General features: G+C 48.4%; 2 protein-coding genes across 5 annotated transcripts; both read right to left on the minus strand.

The window, feature by feature from the left end:
• Positions 1 to 344: 344 nt before the first annotated feature.
• Positions 345 to 7095, minus strand: svopl (SVOP-like). Of its 4 annotated transcripts, none has more exons than XM_079183802.1 (16): positions 6944 to 7095; positions 5850 to 5964; positions 5020 to 5105; positions 4384 to 4482; positions 4200 to 4271; positions 3972 to 4096; positions 3793 to 3856; positions 3513 to 3638; positions 3286 to 3414; positions 2078 to 2151; positions 1719 to 1915; positions 1526 to 1637; positions 1129 to 1210; positions 711 to 800; positions 512 to 625; positions 345 to 430 (listed from the first exon to the last, which is right to left on the minus strand). In XM_079183802.1, exons 2-16 carry the CDS (start codon positions 5956 to 5958, stop codon positions 419 to 421), a joined length of 1491 nt encoding a protein of 496 aa, XP_079039928.1. In that variant the 5' UTR covers positions 5959 to 5964; positions 6944 to 7095; the 3' UTR covers positions 345 to 418. The 4 variants fall into 4 exon arrangements, with proteins under 4 accessions (XP_079039928.1, XP_079039925.1, XP_079039927.1 ...); XM_079183799.1 differs by having other exon boundaries at positions 5020 to 5168; XM_079183801.1 differs by having other exon boundaries at positions 5020 to 5168; positions 5850 to 5958; positions 6893 to 7091.
• A 4748-nt stretch (positions 7096 to 11843) lies between these two features.
• Positions 11844 to 22627, minus strand: LOC306713879 (UPF0606 protein KIAA1549; the record flags this gene model as incomplete). Its single annotated transcript, XM_079183719.1, is given in 21 exon segments — positions 11844 to 12068; positions 12440 to 12594; positions 12711 to 12834; positions 12919 to 12975; positions 13055 to 13121; positions 13123 to 13349; positions 14476 to 14611; positions 14725 to 14960; positions 15397 to 15566; positions 16088 to 16227; positions 16363 to 16568; positions 16645 to 16829; positions 17005 to 17182; positions 17359 to 17510; positions 17593 to 17652; positions 17757 to 17952; positions 18032 to 18331; positions 18630 to 18712; positions 18809 to 20089; positions 21844 to 22021; positions 22562 to 22627. Coding segments are annotated over 21 exon segments (4422 nt in total).
• Between the last annotated feature and the right edge of the window lie 356 nt (positions 22628 to 22983).

The raw sequence follows: 22983 nt of genomic DNA on the forward strand, positions 1-22983 counted from the left end.
CACACACACACACACACACACACACACACACACACACACACACACACTGTGTCTAAGGTCAGGGGGTGGAGTTAGTGGACAGCAGACTCCGCCCCCCTGAAGTCAGACAGTAATCTGTAATCTGAGTGTGTTTGAGCTAATGAGATGAAGGAGGATCAGGAGGCAGAGCTCATCTTCAGGCTGAACATTGGAATCTTCATCTTCTATTGTTGATGAACAACATAACTACTACAATACCTTTAAAAGGAGATATGAAATTATGATGCTTTCAACCAAATACTTCAACCATGAATTTAATGCAAACTGAAAGTAATCTTTGAAATAAAGGCACAGAAACAGGTGAGTTCAGGAACATATTTAATATCTTTATATTACAGACGTAACAGTGATAAAACAGTAACTTTCTTTGGAGACGTCATCAGGAGCTTTGCTGAAAACAAACGGATAAATAAAGTTAAAATAAAGTAAAACTCTAGTTTGTAGAAAGTGGAAACAGAGACGAGTTTCTCACCAGCAGAGCTCGTCCTCTGGTTTCTATCGGCAGGAGGAAGTTTCCCAGAGAGCAGATCACACAGGCCACGGCGAACGGACTGAGAGCCAGAATCACCGACTGAGACATCAGCACCTGAAGTACACACAGGGTCAGACCTCGATGACAGAAACACCTGAAAACTCACCTGAGCGGTTCTCTGGAGGAACGCTGAACCCACCTGAGCGATGAACGGAGCGATCATTCCTCCGATCCGACTGAACGACGTACAGAAGCCCATCCCCAAAGACCGGGACACGGTGGGATACACCTGAGACACAAACACACCTGTTACCTGAGACCTGATCCATAAACACCTGAGACACAAACACACCTGTTACCTGAGACCTGATCCATAAACACCTGAGACACAAACACACCTGTTACCTGAGACCTGATCCATAAACACCTGAGACACAAACACACCTGTTACCTGAGACCTGATCCATAAACACCTGAGACACAAACACACCTGTTACCTGAGACCTGATCCATAAACACCTGAGACTCAAACACACCTGTTACCTGAGACCTGATCCATAAACACCTGAGACTCAAACACACCTGTTAGCACTAAAACCAGTACAGTACAAACATACCTCAGCAGTGTAAATGTAAACCACATTAAAGTTCATGGAAACCAGAGACCGGAGCAGGAACAGCAACACTGTGAACCCAAACCTGGAGAGAAAAACAGGGACAGAAGGTCTTCATAAACCTGGACCCAGTTAGGCTGGAGGTCCTTATGAACCTGGACCCAGTTAGGCTGGAGGTCCTTATAAACCTGGACCCAGTTAGGCTGGAGGTCCTTATAAACCTGGACCCAGTTAGGCTGGAGGTCCTTATAAACCTGGACCCAGTTCGGCTGGAGGTCCTTATGAACCTGGAACCAGTTAGGCTGGAGGTCCTTATAAACCTGGAACCAGTTAGGCTGGAGGTCCTTATGAACCTGGAACCAGTGAAACTGTAAGAGCAGAAAGAGAAGAAGGTTCTCACATGGTGGTGCAGATGTTGAGCAGCATGAAAATAATGGCCGCCCCGAGCTGCAGCAAAGACATTACCATCTTCCGTCCCAACACGTTCAGCAGACAGATGTTTAGTGGGACCACTGGAAGACAAAGTAGAGACACATTTACCAGCTGAACTCATGAGCTCAGAGTTAAACCTCATCAAACCCTTCAGGACTCACAGGCCACCTCTCCCAGACAGCTGATGAGCAGCGTCTGGTAGTCTCTGAGCTGGAAGGGGATGCAGTGACAGAGTCCGTCCTGGTTCTGGTGTTTCACCAGATGGTCTTGATCCGGATCCGTCAAACACAACAAGTTTTTCTCCAGCAGCTCCGAGCTGCTGAGCACCGAGCCGTAGTACGTGAAGGACGCCACGAACCTGACGGACGAGAGACGCGTCGATCAGACACAGTTTTAAGAATAAAAAGATATAATGAGAATAAAAGATCGTTTTTTACTGAACGGAGCCTGAAGGCATCACGAGGGAACCTCCTTGTTTTAAAGTAATTCTTTTTTAAGATATTATTGCTATAAAGTTTACCATGAAAACCAGAGCAGCAAAGACGTCGTCCTGAACGAGGAACCCAGAAGAATCCTCCAACTTCCTCTTTGTTTCTGAGACACAAACGAGAGGAAGACTCACTCACCTTCATCACTCAGTTATATACTATACTATTATACTATATAGTATAGTATACACTGTACTAAATACTATGTACTATACTATTATACATCCATGTTCCTCCTCTTATCCGGGTCGGGTCGCGGTGGCAGCAGGCCCAGCAGGCTGACCCAGACTTACCTCTGCAACATGGTCCAGCTCATTCTGGGGGGTCCCGAGGCGTTCCCAGGCCAGCTGGGAGATATAATCCCTCCAGCTGTTCTGGGTCTTCCCCGGGGTCTCCTCCCAGTTGCCCAGTAAACCTCCAGTGGGAGGCGTCCAGGAGGCATCCTGGTGAGATGCTGAACCACCTCAGCTGACTCCTTTCAACACGAAGGAGGAGCGGCTCGACTCCGAGTTCCCTCCTGATGTCTGAGCTCCTCCCCCTTTCGCTAAGGCTGAGCTCCTCCCCCTATCTCTGAGGCTGAGCTCCTCCCCCTTTCTCTAAGGCTGAGCTCCTCCCCCTATCTCTGAGTCTGAGCTCCTCCCCCTTTCTCTGAGTCTGAGCTCCTCCCCCTATCTCTGAGTCTGAGCTCCTCCCCCTATCTCTGAGGCTGAGCTCCTCCTCCTTTCTCTGAGGCTGAGCTCCTCCCCCTATCTCTGAGGCTGAGCTCCTCCCCCTATCTCTAAGGCTGAGCTCCTCCCCCTATCTCTGAGGCTGAGCTCCTCCCCCTATCTCTGAGGCTGAGCTCCTCCCCCTTTCTCTGAGGCTGAGCTCCTCCCCCTATCTCTAAGGCTGAGCTCCTCCCCCTATCTCTGAGGCTGAGCTCCTCCCCCTTTCTCTGAGGCTGAGCTCCTCCCCCTTTCTCTGAGGCTGAGCTCCTCCCCCTCTCTCTAAGGCTGAGCTCCTCCCCCTCTCTCTAAGGCTGAGCTCCTCCCCCTTTCTCTAAGGCTGAGCCCGCCCACCCTACGGAGGAAACTCAGTTCGGCCGCTTGTAGCCGCGACCTCGTCCTTTCGGTCACGACCCAGAGTTCCTGACCATGGGTGAGGGCAGGAACGTAGACCGGCTCAGCTCTCAATGTACATATATATGTAAATATATATGTAATAAATATATGAATATAAATACATAAATAACTGATCGTACCACCATCGGCTCCGCCAGTCGTCCCGGAGGAAGAGACGCTCGGTTCATTTTAGCGATTCTCTGCAGAGTCTCAAGAGCAGCTGAGACGTTTCCTGCTGACACGTTATAACGAGCCGACTCAGGGATGAACTGGAGACAGGTGAGGACAGACAGGTGAGGACAGACAGGTGAGGACAGACCGGTGAGGACAGACAGGTGAGGACAGACAGGTGAGTGTGACGTCCCACCTTGAAGAGGAAGAGGAGGATGACACTGGGAGTGACTGAGAGACGGATCATCCACCTCCAGCCCAGAGTGGGAACCACCAGCATCCCCAGTACGATGATCAGCATGGAGCCCAACATCCAGAAGATCTGAACCACAGAGACAGAGAGCATGCTGGGACATCTCAACCCATGACATCATCAGACAGGTGAGTTTGAGAACACCTGAGTGAAGCTCAAAGGTGTGAACATGTTTCAGGCCTCTAGCAGACCTCTGAACCACGTGAAGACAAGAAGAACTCACGGTGGCCAGAGGCAGCAGCACGGCCCGGTACCTCGCCGGGATGAACTCCGTCTTCAACACAAACCTGGAACCACAACCAGGAGGTGAGTGTGTGTCTGTGAGTGTGTGTCTGTGAGTGTGTGTGTGTGTGTGTGTGTGTGTGTGTGTGTGTGTGTGTGTGTGTGTGTGTGTGTTCTGACCCCTGAGACACTCCAGCGACCCCACAGCCCACCATGCTGCGCAGGAAGATGAACCAACCGTAGGACGGAGCGAACGAGGTGAGCAGAGAGAAGTAGGCGCTCCACACGAACCCTCCAAACACCACCTGAGTACAAAGATGTATTTATACACACACACACACACACACACACACACACACAATGAATGAGATCACGTGGAGGATATGAGATGATAAACATGTTCCTGACCTTCCAGCGTCCGTATCTGTCAGCCAGGTATCCACTTAACACTCCACAGACCATGAAGCCAAGAAACACCATCTGAGACAAAGTACTGCAGTCAGTACTACAGTACTACAGTACTACAGCTATACTACAGTACAGATGTACTGATGAAGTGATGGATATATCGATATAATAACATGTGACTCACCGTGGAGACGAGAGCGACCTGCCAGTCCTCCAGACGCCACTCACACCTGATCTCTGGAGACACTACAGCCAGCAGCATGATCTCCATGGCCTCCACGATCTACACACACACACACAGACACACAGAGACACACACACACACACACAGAGACACACACACACACACACACAGACAGACACACACACACACACACACAGACACACAGAGACACACACACACACACACAGAGACACACACACACACACACACAGACAGACACACACACACACACACACACACACACACACACACAGAGAGACACACACACAGAGACACACACACACACACACACACACAGAGAGACACACACACACACACATATATATATATATATTTATATATATATATTTATATAAATATATATATATATAAATATATATATATATATATATATATATATATATATATATATTTATATATATATATATTTATATAAACATATATATATATTTATATGTATATAAATATATATATATTTATATAAATATATATATATATATTTATATAAACATATATATATATTTATATGTATATAAATATATAAATATATTTATATGTATATTTGTTTGTTGTATTTATTGTTCATAATAAACTCACGTTGGCGCTGCCCATGATGACGAACAGCAGGATGTGAAAACGACCGAATCCGATCGTTTCTACGGCTTCTTCTACTGAGAACGTTTCTGTGGAGAAACCATCATCATCTTCATCACCACCATCATCTTCATCACCACCACCAGACACACCTGTAGGAGGGGGAGGGGCTTACCTCCAGGTAGACACAACAACGTTCCCCCAACATGGCCGACATCTACGCTAGTGCTGCTTTAAACTGAAATAACATCTAATTATGTATCATGTTGATTTATAAAGCACACTAAACTATCTACTGTTTGAATGAAATGAATATAAATATAATATATCACTGAAGTATTTAGATGTTTTCATTCATAAACTGAATTTAATCTCTTTATCGGTTGTTTCAACACCTCTCCTCCTCTCTTCCTCCTCCTCCTCCTCTCTTCCTCTCCTCCTCTCTTCCTCCTCCTCCTCCTCCTCTCCTCCTCCTCCTCTCTTCCTCTCCTCCTCCTCCTCCTCTCTTCCTCCTCCTCTCCTCTCCTCCTCCTGTCTTCGTCTTCATCTCCTCCTCCTCCTCCTCCTCCTCCTGTCTTCCTCTCTTCCACCTCCTCCTCCTCCTCTCTTCCTCTCCTCCTCCTGTCTTCATCTCTTCCTCTCCTCCTCTCCTCCTCCTCCCTCACTTCCTGGTTATGACGTAGAGTCCTGTGATTGGTTGGTAAAGGGAGGAGGCGTCTGATTGGCTGAGTGTTTGTGGCTCTGTGCTGCCCCCTGGCGGCCGGAGGAGGAGCGACACCCTGAAACATGAACTCATGTCTCGTCTGTTTATTGATTATTGATTTGACGCTCACCATCGTCTGGGTTCTTGCTGCCCTGCTGCTTGTCTGCAGGCTTCTCCTGCATCTCCACCTCCTGCAGCTGGATGGCGCTCACCAGCTGCGTCTTCATGAGATCTCCCATCTGAGTCTCAAAGACGAATACAAACATTATGTTAGATTTATTATTAACAACTTTCACTTCCTGAACTCGGTGAAGAACAAAATGTTTTTACTCTTAAAAATATTTAATTTAATATTTAAATATTTCTTCATCGACACGTAAACAGAGAATTAAAGAAGAGATTATATTAAATAATCTGGTTTAGTGACACTGAGTTTTACATTAATATAATCAATCCGAACTGAATCCAACAACAACAACAATTATAATAACAATAACAATGTTTATAACAATAATTATTATAATTATAATAACAACAACAATAATAATAACAATAATTATAAAAATACAAATAATAATAATAAAATGGTTATTTAACTCATATTTCTCTAAACTAAAAGCTTCAATATTATTGTTTGATTGAAAACAGTTTTCAGGATTTTTTATTTTATTTCCTAATTCAGACTAAAGTGTGTTTCTATATTCATGTTTTATTATTATGCTCCAGAACTCTCTCACACCTGATTCTTTAGAAGTTATGATTTCATGTCCAGCAGGTTTCAGCTGAACAACAAACATGAAGTTATATAGTATATAAAGTATATAAAGTATATAAAGTATATATAGTATATAAAGTATATATAGTATATATAGTATGAAGAATTACAAGATGAGTTATTAACCAGCCGTACTGCTAAGAAGACATGTTTGCGACATCTCTACTTGGTTTCCGTCTTCTTTCTTCATTGTTTCACTCTTTTTAATGAAGAAACATGAAACATTTCGATCATAAACAGAGTTTTGAATGAATCTCCGAACGATGAAGTTGATCATCGGTGATGAAGTGTGATTAATAAAGCAGAAGACACACATTAATAATACTAATATCATATTAGACGACTTGTAGGAACATCAGCTCCACGTCACGTCTCGTGTCTCGCAGCGCGTCACCGACCTGAAGTGTTCGCGTGGCCGCTGAAGGCTTTGATGTGAAGAAGGAACTCACTCAGTAGCTGTTTCACTCAGAGTGCGTCCGTCGCCTCGCGCCTCATTCCACTGCGGGGCTTCTGACGTGAACACGGACCATCGGCCGGTAAATCCGGTAAAAAGGGAGGCTGTTGTTTACCTGCCAGGTGAATCCGGAAGTCACATCGGCAACGTCTTCGTCACTAGGAAACTAGTGAAGGAGGAGGAGGAGGAGGAGGAGGAAGGTGTTCTCACCTGGAAGCTTCAGTTCATAAAAGAAGGATTCAAATAGTTCAAAGCTTTTCAAAAGTTGATGTAAAATGTATCTCATTATAATATTTTACTGATGTGAATCAAATGATACATTAAAGTGTCTCATGATGACGAGAGTTCTTCAAATCTGACATTTATACAAATAAAGTCAAAGTATTTAGAGAATAAAGTAAAAATATTTGTAAATGTGAATTTATTCTGGAAATATTGTGTCTGTTTATTGCCGTTAAATCAAAGCCAAATCAGTTTATATTGTGTTCAGCTGTAAACAGCCCACGCGTGGCTCTAGACACAGTGAGCTCGATAGAATCCACGGAGCTCCTCCGGACTATGTTATGAACCAGACACGACGTTTCCCGTTATGAACCCAGACGTTTAGTTCGTGATATCTGGGACTTCCACAACACACTGAGCAGAAATACAGGTGATTTGTTCCACGGTTGATGGCGGACAGTTGACCGGCTTCCAGGGCGATAAGCCACGCCCCCTCCGGCGCGTCCGATTCACGGGAATGAACACAAATAGTCCCCGGAGAGACCGTGAACATGGCATCAGGGCATCAGGGTGAGGGGTTCTTAACATCCTGAATATGAACCTTTTCTTTATTGTATTCTCAGTTTAAATGCGTTCCATATAAACTTTGTCTTTATGTGATGTTGACCAACATTTTACAAACATAAACTGCTAAATATAACGTTTTGAACATCAGAAGAAAAACAAGTGATAATAAATAAAAATCAACAACTGTAGTTTGAATTTGAACACGTTTTTAATGTTAACAATCTTTCATGTGACAACACTCACCTGTCGGCTCGAGAACAGGTGAGACTGCTGGCTGTGTTTCCAGGTCACTGAACATTAAAAGATCTTTTCCTTCAGCCTCTGTTTTCACACCTGGTCTGGCGTGGTCACACCTGGTCTGACGTGGTCACACCTGGTCTGACGTGGTCACACCTGGTCTGGCGTGACCACACCTGGTCTGGCGTGGTCACACCTGGTCTGGCGTGACCACACCTGGTCTGGCGTGGTCACACCTGGTCTGACGTAACCACACCTGGTCTGACGTAACCACACCTGGTCTGACGTGGTCACACCTGGTCTGACGTCACCACGCCTGGTCTGACGTAATCACGCCTGGTCTGACGTAACCACGCCTGGTCTGACGTGGTCACGCCTGGTCTGACGTGGTCACGCCTGGTCTGACGTGGTCACACCTGGTCTGACGTGACCACGCCTGGTCTGACGTCACCACGCCTGGTCTGACGTGGTCACGCCTGGTCTGACGTGGTCACACCTGGTCTGACGTGACCACACCTGGTCTGACGTAATCACGCCTGGTCTGACGTAACCACGCCTGGTCTGACGTGGTCACGCCTGGTCTGACGTGGTCACGCCTGGTCTGACGTGACCACACCTGGTCTGATGTCTGTGAAGCTGCGTGTTGAAACAGAGTCCGAGAGGCAAAACAGGAATGTGGTTTGAATCAGAGCAAAACCTGTACGGAAGTTTGTTCATGACCAAAACAAATGATTCAAACTATCGGATGAGTGACAAACCAAAAACACACGAGCTGATGAGTTCTCAGCTGTTTTAACTTCTAAATCCAGATGGCAGGTTAAAAGCACACGTTGGTACCAGGTGAGTCTGGCCGTGGTTCCGGTGTGAATCCGTGTTTTTGTCATGAGTAAACATCCCCAGAGCGACTGCTCGTCTGCTGGATTCTCACTGAGGATCACAGATCTAGAAAATCTCAGAAACTATAGAAAACATTGAAGGAAAACATTCAGCAGAAGTTTGTGAAAACCTGCAGATCAGAAGTTTAACTTCAATCACGACACCTGCAGGGTTTAACTTTTGTGTGTTTTTATGTGCGACTGGTTTCAGACACACCTCGGGGGGTCGTTGAGTTAGCACCATGTGATCCTGTGGGCGGGGCCAAGTCGTACAGCTTGACTGACAGGTGCTAGGTCCAATCAGAAAGTCTCCAGCCGGTGAAGGATGTGTTGGCACTAAAGCCAGGCAGATCTTTGAGTCCGTTCAGCAGAGCAATCACAGATAAAATATTTTATATATATATTATGTTTTTTATATAACACCATATCCATATTTACTGTAACCATCTTCATTTAGATTTTAAAAATATATTTTGCAAATGCAAAAAAACAAAACATGTTTCATATGAAGTATTTTTTTTCTTCTATGATTGGATGAGCGGTGGTTTCATGGTACTGTGATTAATCTCTTTGCTCAGCCTTAACTCGACGTGGAGCAACTCTTAACTATTTTTAAACTTTGTTTTAAACACCTTTTTAGCAGCATGCTAAACATTAACTGGAACATCACGAGTAGCTAAAAGCCTCAAACTGAGTCAAACATGCTGAAGAAGAGCAGAAGACGAACAAACCCTCTCGTAACCAAAACCAGATTTTTAGGAGTGACCGACTTCTTCACAACACTACAGAGAAAACAGCCAACCAGCAGAGAGAGGAACCAGTCATTCAGCTGTACAACCAGCACATGAAGATTAAGGCTGAATCTAAATGTTTGGAGTTCCCTTAAACTTAATGTGACAAGAAGTCCGTAGGAGTAAGTATCCTTATTGCTATGCATCCTGCATGACAAGATGATATGCAACACTAATAAGCAACTGCAATGGAGAAGTATGTAATGAACATAACAGCCTTAATGGGGCGCTACTGAGGCAGTGGTGTGCTGTGGTGTATCCCAAGGGTCTGCCCTGGGTCCCATTTTGTTTCCCTGGTCTGATGTGGTTTTGTCGGCCTGGTGGGTACTAGGCCGAAAAAAAGAGGTTTTAAGGGTATCTCCTCTCACTGCTACACTAAAAAACTTTCAATTAGTGGTAACAATCTTTTATTTCTTGTGTGCAATTAACATTTGGTCCTCTCGGTGGAACTTTAGTTTCTGGTTGAGATGAACGACTGGTTTCCCCGTTTATTTTTACCCATCTGTGACGTGATGAACTCATCTATAGCGTTCTGCCCATACACTGATGGATGCAACAAATCAGCAATGAAAAAAACTTGATATCAAAGCAATTAGCATTAGCGCAATTATTTTTTTTCAATGCCACCGATACACGAACACACGAGCGAGCAGCTACGCTAAGCAACGTCTCCACAGAGAATCAAGCGCCGGCTCAAAGTCTACAGAGAGCTCAAACACAAGAAGAATACAACCATAGAACAGTAGTTAGGTCTTTTTTTTGATCAAAATAAAAATATTTAAAGTATACTTTCATATATAAGCAAGAAAAATAAGTAACATCTCAATACTCCAATAATAACTCTTACATTAATATTGTGCTCATTGGGATTCTATCTCTTTACAGATATTCATATTAATTCTTATAGATATTTATATATACTTTTTTCCTGTTTTGCGTCCCCTTGCCGTAAGAACTATACGCCACCTCCAGCTGTTGACAGTCCAAAGACCTCATTGATATGGTTTATGAACGGCGACCTGATCCCTGTGGCTGATGGGAGTGTGGAAGGCAATAAGTGGTCAATGAGGAGATGCTATGAGGCTGGCGATTAGCACCACAGAAGCTCCAGAGTGACAATCCACTTCAGAACTTCTGGAGGAACGACTGCATCCAGAAGGTCAGGAGGGACCATCGACTTCCGGAAGGTCTGGAAGGACGATCCATCCAGAATGTACGAAAAGATGAGTCTCTTCAGGAGTTCCAAATGAATGATCCACTCCAGAATTTCAAGGGGGACCATCCACTCCAGTGGGTCATGAGTCCCAATCTTCTGGGATGATCTGCTCTAGCGGGTCAGGAGGGACCATTCACTCCAGAACTCCAGGAAGAATCATTCAATCTGGAAGGTAAGGAGAGATGATGCATTCCAGATTTTCAGGACTAAATGGTCACTCCGGAAGGCCATGCTCCAAAACTTCAAGAGAGACGAAACAAATCCAGGAGGGATGAACTACCCTAGAAGGTCAGGAGGGATAATCCACTCCAGGAAGGTCAGGAAGGATGTTCCACTCAAGACCATCTTGGGGGAGGGTCTATTCCAGAAGTTAAGGGAAAGTCCACTTCAGAAGGCCAGAAGGGAGCATCCACTGTAGAACTCCAGGGGGGACGATCCACGCTGGAAGGTCATGGGGGGACCATTCCTTCAGATGGTCGAGAGCAACCATCCACTCCAGATGGACAGTCGACTCCAGTGGGTCAAGAGGGATGATTTGCTCCAGAAGGCTAGGAAGGACCATCTAATCATCAATCCCAGAGGGATCATCTCTTCAAGAAGGTTGAGAGCAACCATCCACTCCAGAAGGTCAAGATGGATGATCTACTCTGGAGGTTTAGGAAGGATGATCATCGAATGATCCACTCCAGGAAGCACTTTAATGGAAACGTGAAGAGTCAAACCCTAATGTCTAATGAAACACTGAGCTGAAGGATGACGGACAGACAGACGGGACCCTGTAAAGTACCGGAGGTCATTCAGTCAGGCGTGGATTGTGGTCCAAAGTCATTTTGGGTTTAGCGGCACAGACGTAGATTAGCTCAAGAGAGTCCAGAATGTGGATCAGTTAGTTATAGGGTTTTAATCCAGTCTTTGCAGGCTCTAAGTGGTTTAAAACAATATTGGTTGAAACCAGTTGAGTTCTGATCCAAGCAGGTCCAGATCAGTCTAAGGGTAGCTGGTCACTGCAGTCTGTTTCTGGGCCAGACGTCGCAGTTCCTCCCTGATAGCCTTTATAAGGGAGGCGGAGGTGTGGGCAGAGGGGGAGGCGTCCTCTGGCGGGTACTCTGGAGTCGGTGAGGTCAGAAGGAGAGGTGGAGCCGATGGGTCCCGTAACGAGGAGCTGGGCATCTGGAAAACAGAGGAAGAGGAGAACTCAGGAAACGACAGCACCTGTAGGACAAAGGGAGAGAGAGAGAGAGAAAGAGGGTGAGGCCAAGACCAGAAAATAGATCCAGATGAAAGACATGAAGAGAAACTGCAAAGAAATTGATGACAACCGACATTAGTTGTTGTTTAACAGCTACCATCCTTGGTAGACTCGTAACTGAACAACATGAGGGTCAGCAGGGTCTTAAGGCACGGACTGGTCTTGACTTGCTTCAATTGTTCTAGACTGGACTGGTCTGATCAGTACTTGTCTGAACTGGTCTGCATGGACTGCTCAGTACTGATCCGGATTGGAATCGAAAGGATTTATCTTGACAGGTCAGGGCATGCCTAGACTGGACTCTTGATTATACTACTCCCCACTACAGACTCACACTCTCTCTGCTGGCTCCTGGTCTGGAAAGGTCCTGGTCTGAGTGCTGCTGATTCCAGCTGGAGCCAGTGGGACCAGACATGCTGCGACCCACCCCAGGGTACGCGCCAATCTGACTGGACAAACCCACCTGGGTCAAATGGTGGAGTTGCGCACCTGGAGGTCAATAAATGTGACAGAAGAGGAAGAGAAACACACATTTAAGTGCTTTTGAGTTTTAGTGTAGCAGGATGTCAAAATCAGCAATGTGCTGCTTATGCAGATGACTGTACCTGTGCTGCCCCCTACAGGTCGTGGTCTGGACGAGGAGGGGGGGTCCTCGTACGGCCCTCTACTGGAGTAAACCGACTCCTGCAGCTGTTCTCCAGTAGAAACATACCCTGCTGAGCTTAGACCCTGCCTGTTTGAAACACACAGAGAATCAGCACTGGTTCAGGTCCAGATTACAGACATTGACCTGGTTTTAAATTGCACTGACACTGACCTATGCAGCAGGCCCTGGACTGATGTTGGAGACATTCCCAGCTCTGCGTATCTCTGCAGAAAGAACGAAAGAAGAGGAAAATGAAAACTGAACATGGAGTCATGACAGACTGAAAATGGCTGACACACTCACAGCAGAGAAGGGGCTTTGGGAAGAAGGGGCAGCTGGGTAAGAGCCCCACTGCCTGCCTGGGGGGGGGGCGGGCCTGGGGTGAGGGGCTGGGCAGGGCGGGGCTTACCCCGCTCAGCCCGGCGCTGCCCTGCGAGGACGGCGACACCAGGGCGAAGGCGTCATCCAGAAGGCAGTGCATCTGCTGCCGTGCCTCCTCGATTGAGGGCTGGGGGGGCATATAGGGGGGCGGGGCTGAGTCAAACACCTCGTCAGTAGGGGAGGGGCTGCCGTGGTCCGGGGGCAGGTCAGGGTCCGACTAGAGAAAAGAGAGAAAGTGTTTAGTGTGTTCCAAATCATTACTTACATTTATTTCATCCATCCATCCGATTTCTATCCTCTTATCCTGGGCAGAGTCCTGAGGACAGCAGGCTTAGGAGGGACTTCCAGACGTCGTTCTGGACCCCGAAGCCTTTCCAGCCCACATGAGATATACAGTATAATCCCTCCAGGTTGTTCTGGGTCTACCCCGGGGCCTCTTACCAGTTCCTTGTAAGGGAGACGTCCAGGAGTCCAAACCGCCTCACTGCTGAGGTCACACCAAACCACCTGTCTATCTCACGCTACATTTGACTCTCACTCTTGACGACCGCCCTGATGCTGCTAAAGGTCACGTTCTAAAGGAGCCAACAGAACCACATCATCTGCAAAGAGCAGAGACTCAATTCTGAGGTCCTCAAACCGGAGACTCTCCTCCCCCAGCTGCACCTTGAACTCCTGTCCATGAAAATTTTGAAACAAGATCCGTATGGGACAAGGAACGACCCTGGTGGAGTCCAACGCTGAAAACATGATAGATTTTGTTGCGAGTAGACGGACACAGTTCTCACTTTGGTCATACAAGGACCGGATGGCTCGTAGCAAAGACCCTGGTACCCAATATTGATGCAGGACTACTCAGGGTACACGGTCGTAAGCCTTCTGCAAGTCCACTAAACATATGTAGACTGAATGGGCAAACTCTCATGACCCCTCCAACAGACCTGTAAGGGTAGCTAGAAGGCTGGTCCACGTCCAGGACGAAGTCCACATTACTCCTCCTGGATCTGAGGTTCAACAATCGGTCAGAGCCTCCTTTCCAGAACCTTAGAATAAACTTTCCTGGGTTAAGCCGAGCAATGTGATACCCCGATAATCGGAGCACCCACTCCGATCCCACCTTTAAAAAAATGGAACCACCACCTCGTTCTGCCTCTCCACATCAACTGTCCCCAACTGAAGACAGTCCAACAATGTCCAGAGCCATTAGGATTCTATAATAATTGATACAAAGAAAAAAGGAACCAAAACGCTACCCTGAGGAACTCATTCAATGGATGTGGGATCAGAACCACCAGAAGGACGAAGCTGTACTGCTACCTGGTTAAACTTGGTTTTCGTCTCACCATGTAGGCCACGTTGTTGAATCCCGGGTATTTCCTGTAGGTGGCGCTGTGATCGGTGAGCAGCCGGTCTCGGTCCGTATCAGGAAGACTTCCGGGTCCTGGCTGAGCTCGCCGACCTCGAGGAGAGCGCCTCCCTCTGGAGTGGGACAAAGACACAGTTTTTCCTTCACAGCCCAGACTTTATTCATGAATATAGTAAATAATAAACAATATGAGTTGAGTTAACTCTACAGGATTCTCAGGTCTGACCTCCTCCTGGAGTCGGTGGGGGTGAGGGGCGAGTGGTTGTCGCCCTGCAGGATGCAGTCCATGTGGTCGTGGGCGGAACTGTAGAGACGTTGCGCAACCTCACTCTGCACCGGCCCGTCTCCGAATGCGTCCATGATGTCGTCCATGGAGGGAAACTCGCACTGGCCCCGCCTCTTGGCGCGCTGCCGGAGTTTGTTCCTGTGGTGCTCGATCTCAGACTTGTGTCTCAGCGCCACCTGCAGGAAAAGCACCGGAGAACGATGACGAACAGTCAGTCCGGTTTCAAATGTTGAAGAAACATTTCCCGTACAAATATCATTTGACCTGCCAGAAATGTCAGCCTGACCCAGACAAAGTGGAAGAAGTCCAGATGTGTTCTGTTTTTGGTTCAGTCGAAGGGATTTGATTGATTGACGGTGACGTAAGGTACAGTCCACCAAAGGTATAAAGCCAGACGTAAGCACTCTGACAATTTGGATTCGTCGTGAACTTGTCATTGTGTGCAATAAACAATCCCCGCTGGTTGCAACTCCAAGAACTGCGTCTCTCCACTTCGTTCTGCTATGACATAAGTGTGGTGTTTCTGCCACAACAACGTCCCCGGTGGCGAGCGAACGGCGAAGGGTGCGTTTTTTTTAGCGGTGACGGCGGCGTTCTCACCTCTGTGCTGACCTTCTCGGTGAGGGTGGGGCTCAGGTGCGACGGCGGACTCGGTCGCGGCTGCATGGCGATCAGCTGCACCTTGTTGGCCTGACGACGCGTCCCGTCGGACGAACCGCGGGACAGACGGTCGACGTGGTCGAAGATGGACGACGAGGACAGGAGCTCGTCTGGACCGCTGCCTGAAGGAGCGACATGTGAGAATAACACGTAAGAGACGGAGGCTCCGCCTTCTTCACCAGCTCATCAACATCTGATCGACTGATGATTAGCTTTAATCTATCAGGAGATGAAGGTAGGAACTTACCCAACTTGTTCCTCCCTTCAGTCCAGAAGCAAAGAAAAGACACAAAACGGATTTGATTAGCTCATTCAACCTCCTCCTCCTCCTCCTCTCTCTTTTCTCTCCTCCTCTTCCTCTCTATTTTCTCCTGCTCCTCCTCCTCTTCTTCTCTCTTCTCTTCTCTCCTCTTCCTCCTCCTCTCTATTTTCTCCTCCTCCTCCTCTCTCTTTTCTCTCCTCCTCTTCCTCTCTATTTTCTCCTCCTCCTCTTCCTCTCTTTTCTCTTCTCCTCCTCCTCTCTCCTCTCTCTCAGGTGTTTTTTCTTCTTAACTCCTTGTGACACAGTGAATCTCTAGGAAACCTCTCTCTCACACACACACACAAACACACAAACATCAAACAGTTCAGCTGGTGATGTCACAGCGTCTCTGACCATTTTTGGGCGTCTTCCTGTGCTGCTTCCCCTCGCTGGGCGTGGCCACAGGTCGAGTGCTTTCTTCTGCCGATTCTCTGCCGCTCGATTGGTCGCTGCCTAACGAGTCTCCGTCTGACGGGCTGAGTCTGAAGGACGAGAGACGGGAGTTTAATGTTTGGACTGTTTTGAACTTTTTTGGACATTTCTGAAAACATTGTTAGTGACCATATTAAAGGACGTTTTTACAGACATGTATAGAAACCTGAACCTGGGCGTCCTACCTGCCCCGGCGGCGGCTGTTCCGTGCAGCCTTTGTGGACGAGCCTTTAGATTTGGGGGTGTTGAGGTCTCCGCCGTCGGAGGGCGTGGCCTCCTTGGCGGGGGCCGGCAGCGGGCCGGGCTCCTGGATCACCATGATGTCGTCTTTGCTATGCTGACCCAAGTGCAGCTTTGCAAAGTCGAAGCCTTTGACGCTTGGGGCCTGAAGCTGAGAAGAGGACACGGTGATCAGCTGCTAGCGTGGACGACAGGAAAGACAGAACTACTTCCTGTTGACCTCTGACCTTCTGCCTCTGCTGGATGGTGTTGATGGCGTCCGGCTGGAACTCCAGCTTCTCTGACCCGCACAGCTTCCAGTAGAGGAGGATGATGATGAAGACGGCCAGCAGGACGGGGACGACCACGCCGACGATCAGCCAGATGCTGCTGCTCTGAGTCTCCGCTGGAGGGATAGACAGGGTCTCCACAGCTGGAGGTGGGAGAGAGACAGGTGAGAGAGAAGACAGAGACAGGTGAGAGACAGATTAGAGAGAGGACAGATACAGGGGAGAGACAGGTGAGAGGTGAGAGAGAGGACAGAGACAGGGGAGAGACAGGTGAGAGGTGAGAGAGAGGACAGAGACAGGTGACTTCTCTAGACTTACGTTGGGCGATCGGCCTCTGGACGCGGTGTCCGAGGACGATGGCGGCTCTCTGAAGGTCCAGACGGTTCAGGGTGACCGCCATCGCCTCGGCAGGTATCCGCTCACCACCTGGACCCTCCACGAAGTAGAAGACCTCCAGAGGACGCTCCGCCCCCGACAGCCTCGCCACCCGCACCACCTGAGAAACGACAGGTTAAACGTGAAGAAGAGAGAACCAACCAGACACTGATGTGGCGTTCTCAAACTCTTGTTCACTGATTTTCACCGGGTTGTATTCTCTGTACAGGTTTGTCGACACAGGTGTGTTCATAAAGGTGTGTCGATACATGTGTGTTGACACAGGTGTGTACATACCTGCAGACTGTTGTTGCCCACAGCTGTAGCTCTGCTCCAGCGCCTCCTGCTGGTGACCTGCAGACTCTCCTCCAGCAGCAGAGCCAGACGTCTCTCCAGACGAGCTTTAAAACTCCTCTCGGCCACCATCTGCTCCTGAACTCCCAACAGGACTGGAGCCAAACACACATTCACACAGTCAACAATATTCTTTTAGACAATTCTACCAAAAGACTGAAGCAGATGTGTTCTCACCTGTACGGACCCAGGTGGAGCGCAGGTGGTGAGACGTGTTGAGCTCAGGGTAGTGGAAAGCTGTTTAACACACATCATTCACATATTTAACACATTTATATATTTCCTACATGTAATAAAACACTATGACATTATTAACACGTGTGTACAAACAAACTTCGTACGTTCTGCGATCTGAAGGGCGGGAAATCCGACGTAAAAGCTGAACTCGACCAGACTGAGCTTCCTCAGGTGTTCGCTGACCTCTGACCCCAGCAGGTAGTCCCGCCCATCACGCACCGCAAAGGTGATGTCGACGGAAATCTTCTGCTCCGCCGCCGCTGCCGCTGGCCGGCTCACGGACGTGGAGATGTTCAACAGCTGGAGAACACACAGGTGAGCAGATGCTGCTGATTTTTTTTAAAGACTCATTCATTCACTTTGAAGGTGAGAGGCTCACCTGCACGGTGACGTTTCCGGCCTCGTGCGATCGTCTCCGCGTCTCCGCGTACGCCATCACCAGCCCTCTCTCGACGCGCTCGCTGAAGTTACAGACTCTGATGTCGATGTGGGCGGGGACGAACTGCAGCACAGAGTGGATCTGGTACCTGAGGTCAGGTACGGTGTAGAGCGGCGACACGGCGGGAACCGGGCCGGAACCGCGTGGCGGTTGGCGGAGGGCGTTGATGACCGACATGGCGGTGAAGATCGACGGTCCCGCCACGACGCGGAAGGCAAAACTGGACGGAGTTCTCAGGAACTGATGAGGCGGCAGAGACGGACAACAGCTTTAATCAATCAAGTACAACAGGTGAGAACAACTAATCAAGAACTCAACTAAAACTGGAGAATGTTCTTTGACGAGAGGTGGTGTTTGTGGTGGAGGAGATGGAGGAGGAGGTGGTGTTTGTGGTGGAGGAGATGGAGGAGGAGGTGGTGTTTGTGGTGGAGGAGATGGAGGAGGAGGTGGTGTTTGTGGTGGAGGAGATGGAGGAGGAGGTGGTGTTTGTGGGAGGTGTTGTTTTAGATGTAGGAGGTTGAGGAGGTGGTGTTTGTACCTGGAGCTCCACTGAACGGTTGAACTCTCTCTTCAACAGATCTCTGACTTGAGTGAAACCTGCTGACGAACCTTTGGAACTGACTGCAGGAGAAAAAAGAAACCGATTAGACGACCAAGATCTTCCTGATCACACAACCTACAGGACCTGGTGCTGCTGTCACGTGACCCACTACCCACCTACTCTGACCAGGTACATCTCCGGCTTGGTGATGTTACACAGGTACTGTCTGGTGGGTGAGGTCTGGGCCATTCTGGGTGTCGTGACCGGGGGGGCTCTGGTCAGGCTGATGGCTGTGATCTGTGTGGTGGTGGCGGTGGTTGTGGTTGTGGTTGTGGCCTTAGTAGTGGTCCTGGTGGGTAGAGCCTTCGCTGGCTTCTCCGTGACCACTGGAGGCCTTTCTGGTCTGTCGGGGCGGGTGGGAGGTCCTAGCGGGGGAGGGGGAGGTACCCGGCCGGTGGTGTTGGAAGGGGGACGAGGACGAGGAGGGGGTCTGCCCGGTGCCGGGGCACGTTCTTTGGGTTTTAGATCAGGAGGAAAAGCAGTTTTTACAGTGGTTGGCGGTGGAGGTGGGTTCTCCTCACCTGCGAGAGTGGGTGAGAGGGTGAGGGGAGGGGTGGGCCCCTCTAGAGGATGCTTGGACTCCCGTTCTGGAGGAGGACCAGAGCTTGGGGATGGAGAGGAAGATGTAGAGAGACGGTGGGTTTGTGTTGTTGTGGGAGTGATGGGGGGTTTGGAGTCAGTCCAGTCCACCGGGTCCTGGTGTCTCCCCCTCTCTCTCTCCCTCTCTCTCTCCCTCTCTCTCTCCCGGGCCAGCAGGTTGGTGTAGTACTCCATACTGTTCATGTCCGGCAGCAGCAGCTCCGTCGGCTCCAGAGGCATCATGTCCTCCAGGTCATAGTCCTCGTCCCAGTTGGGGAAGACGTCCGGATGGGAGGGGCGAGTGTGCAGCGGGATGCTGGGGGTGGAGGAGGAGGGCGAGATAGGGAGTCGTGAGGAAAGGGGGACGGTGGGACGGGCGGGGAAGGCGGTGTCGTAGGAGACCCAGTCGCCACCTAGGTCCTCGTCATAGGGGTGGTTGGGTAGTGGTGTGGCCAGGGCCAGCCCCTCCCCATCAGGCACCATGAAGGACAGAGTCTCCAGGTAGTCTCCGGAGCCCCAAGCTTCTTCCTCCAGGGAGGGGTCCTGCTCCCAGGGGGGAGGAGGGGTGAGGGTGGGCTGGGTGTGTTGAGGGGGCAGGGCCGGGGGAAGGCTGGGTGACAGGAGGTCCGGAGGTCTCAGCAGGAGGTGGATCCCCTGAGCGCCAGAGTCCGAGTCCTCTACTGAGCCGCCGGCGCCACCGCTGTTACCGTGGTAACCGGGATCTGAAATCTGAGGGCTGGGGGCCGGGGGTCCTGAAGGGGAGGAGGGTGATGAAGGACGGGGCGGAGAGTCCGCCGTCCTGTTGAAGTCCAGCACACCTGTGAGGCAAAGACGAGGGTTAAATTAGCATTAACCTTCACTGTATTTTCCCAGACCAAAACTAAGAGGACCGTACCAAAACTAAGGGGACCGTACCAAAACTAAGGGGACCGTACCAAAACTAAGGGGACCGTACCAAAACTAAGGGGACCGTACCAAAACTAAGGGGACCGTACCAAAACTAAGGGGACCGTACCAAAACTAAGGGGACCGTACCAAAACTAAGGGGACCGTACCAAAACTAAGGGGACTGTACCAAAACTAAGGGGACCGTACCAAAACTAAGGGGACCGTACCAAAACTAAGGGGACCGTACCAAAACTAAGGGGACCGTACCAAAACTAAGTACCAAAACTAAGGGGACCGTACCAAAACTAAGGGGACCGTACCAAAACTAAGGGGACCGTACCAAAACTAAGGGGACCGTACCAAAACTAAGTACCAAAACTAAGGGGACTGTACCAAAACTAAGTACCAAAACTAAGGGGACCGTACCAAAACTAAGTACCAAAACTAAGGGGACCGTACCAAAACTAAGGGGACCGTGCCAAAACTAAGGGGACCGTACCAAAACTAAGTACCAAAACTAAGGGGACTGTACCAAAACTAAGGGGACCGTACCAAAACTAAGGGGACCGTACCAAAACTAAGGGGACTGTACCAAAACTAAGGGGACCGTACCAAAACTAAGTACCAAAACTAAGGGGACTGTACCAAAACTAAGGGGACCGTACCAAAACTAAGGGGACCGTACCAAAACTAAGGGGACCGTACCAAAACTAAGTACCAAAACTAAGGGGACCGTACCAAAACTAAGGGGACCGTGCCAAAACTAAGGGGACCGTACCAAAACTAAGGGGACCGTACCAAACCTGAGTGTGTCCACTCTCTGCTAACTTATCTTAAAATTGTGATGCAGTTCCCCCCGTTTCATCTTTATGCTACGCTAGGCTAACCAGCTGCTGTACAGACGTGGGCGTGGTCAATGTGAACATCTACCTCTCAGAGAGGAAGAGAAGAAGAGGATTCCTGTGTGACGTGTGATCTTCTTCACAGAGATCAATAAAGTCAATATTACTATCGATGTACTAACAGCCTTCTCTGTTTCCTCCACAGGTTTTTATTTGTTATTTAAAGCTATTTGTCATTATGTCATCACACACACACACACACTCACACACACACATCTGCTGCCGGCTTCGTTGCCATGGTGACGCCGTGCTTTGCGGCAGCATCACGTGCCGAAAAGAGACCGAGAGGTGAAGCGAGTCATTCTCACACACACACACACACACACACACACACACAGAGAGAGAGAATAATGTACATTTATGAGTAACTTACTAAATGTAGAATGTTTGATTTCTTGATAAATAATATAAAATATAAAATATATGATTATCTTGTTTGCAGCTGATGTGTCTGACTCAGGATCAGTGTGAGGACGAGAACACACTATAACTATATATATATATATATATATATATATTTACAGTCATATATATATAACTATATATATATATATATTTATAGTCATATATATATATAACTATATATATATATAGACTATAAATATATATAGACTATAAATATATATATAGTTATATATATATATATAGTTATATATATATATATAGTTATATATATATATATGACTATATAGATATATAGTCATATATATATATATATGACTATAAACAGACTCACATCTCCTTATAAGGAGTTCCTGATTCATAATAAAATCAGAACCTACCTGCAGCAGGTGAGCTTGACGTCACCACGGAAACCAGCGTGCCAGCAACCAGCAGAATCACACCGAGTGTGCGTTTGCAGGCTGAGGTTCTGGGGTCCATCCCGGTCCCGGTCCTGGTCCTGGAACCGAGGCCCCGCCGGATCACAGGGTCCATCAGCGTCCTCAAAGGGCCGCCGGTCTGATCCCGGTACAGAGAGCCGAGCGGCCGTCAGGAGGACCTGAACCAGGAGGGACACAAGTTCTCAGGTCTACTTCAGTAAAAGTACTAATACAACAGAGTACAAGTACTTTGTTACAAGTAACAGTTAAAATATTCCGATCAAAATATACTGTGACAAAAGTATCTATAATAATACATCATTATGTATTAATGATCACTGAGTTCCTGATCAATCAAACTAACGACATCCCATAATAAAGACAGAAGAAATATATATTTTATATATGATACATATGATACATATTATTTTATAAATGGTATATGACATTATATAACTATTATATGTCATATATAAATAATGTATATCATATATATTATATATTCAATAATGTAGAATATATTATAAACGTTTATGTCATATTTAAATATAGAGATCAGACTCTGCTCCTTTAACGCGTCCTCGTTCCGTCATTCATCTTCTGCTCGGGCCCGGTTCAGCCTCCACAGGCCGCTTCTACCTCCGCTGGCCCGGTTCGGTCCGGCTCGGCTCCCTCTCACTCTGACCCCATTACCGGAGAGATAGTGAGCACCGGCCCGTCCGTCCTCCGCGGACACACCGGGCATGCCGGCTGCTTTTATCCCGCTCCACAGCCACCGTCCCGGGTTAGAGAGCCCTAATTACCCGGTCCGGTCCGGTCCGGTCCAACGCCGGTTTAACGTGTCCACGACCCTGATTCTGATCCTAATAATGAACCTGGTAGTAGTCCTGGTCCAGAGCCGCCTCCCTTCTCTCTGTAACGAGCTGAGAGCCGCAGCCGATCCACAACCGAGCCGAGCCGAGCTGCAGCGATGCGGATCAGCCCCCCACCCACCGACACCGTTCACCTACAGACCGTTCATAGAGAGGAACCGAGCCGGGCCGGGCCGTGTTACCGTCAGCATGCGTTCTGTCGGTCAGAGAGGAGACCTACCTGCCATCC

This window comes from Pholis gunnellus (assembly GCF_910591455.1).
Source record: "Pholis gunnellus genome assembly, chromosome: 22".
Classification (NCBI taxonomy): domain Eukaryota; kingdom Metazoa; phylum Chordata; class Actinopteri; order Perciformes; family Pholidae; genus Pholis; species Pholis gunnellus.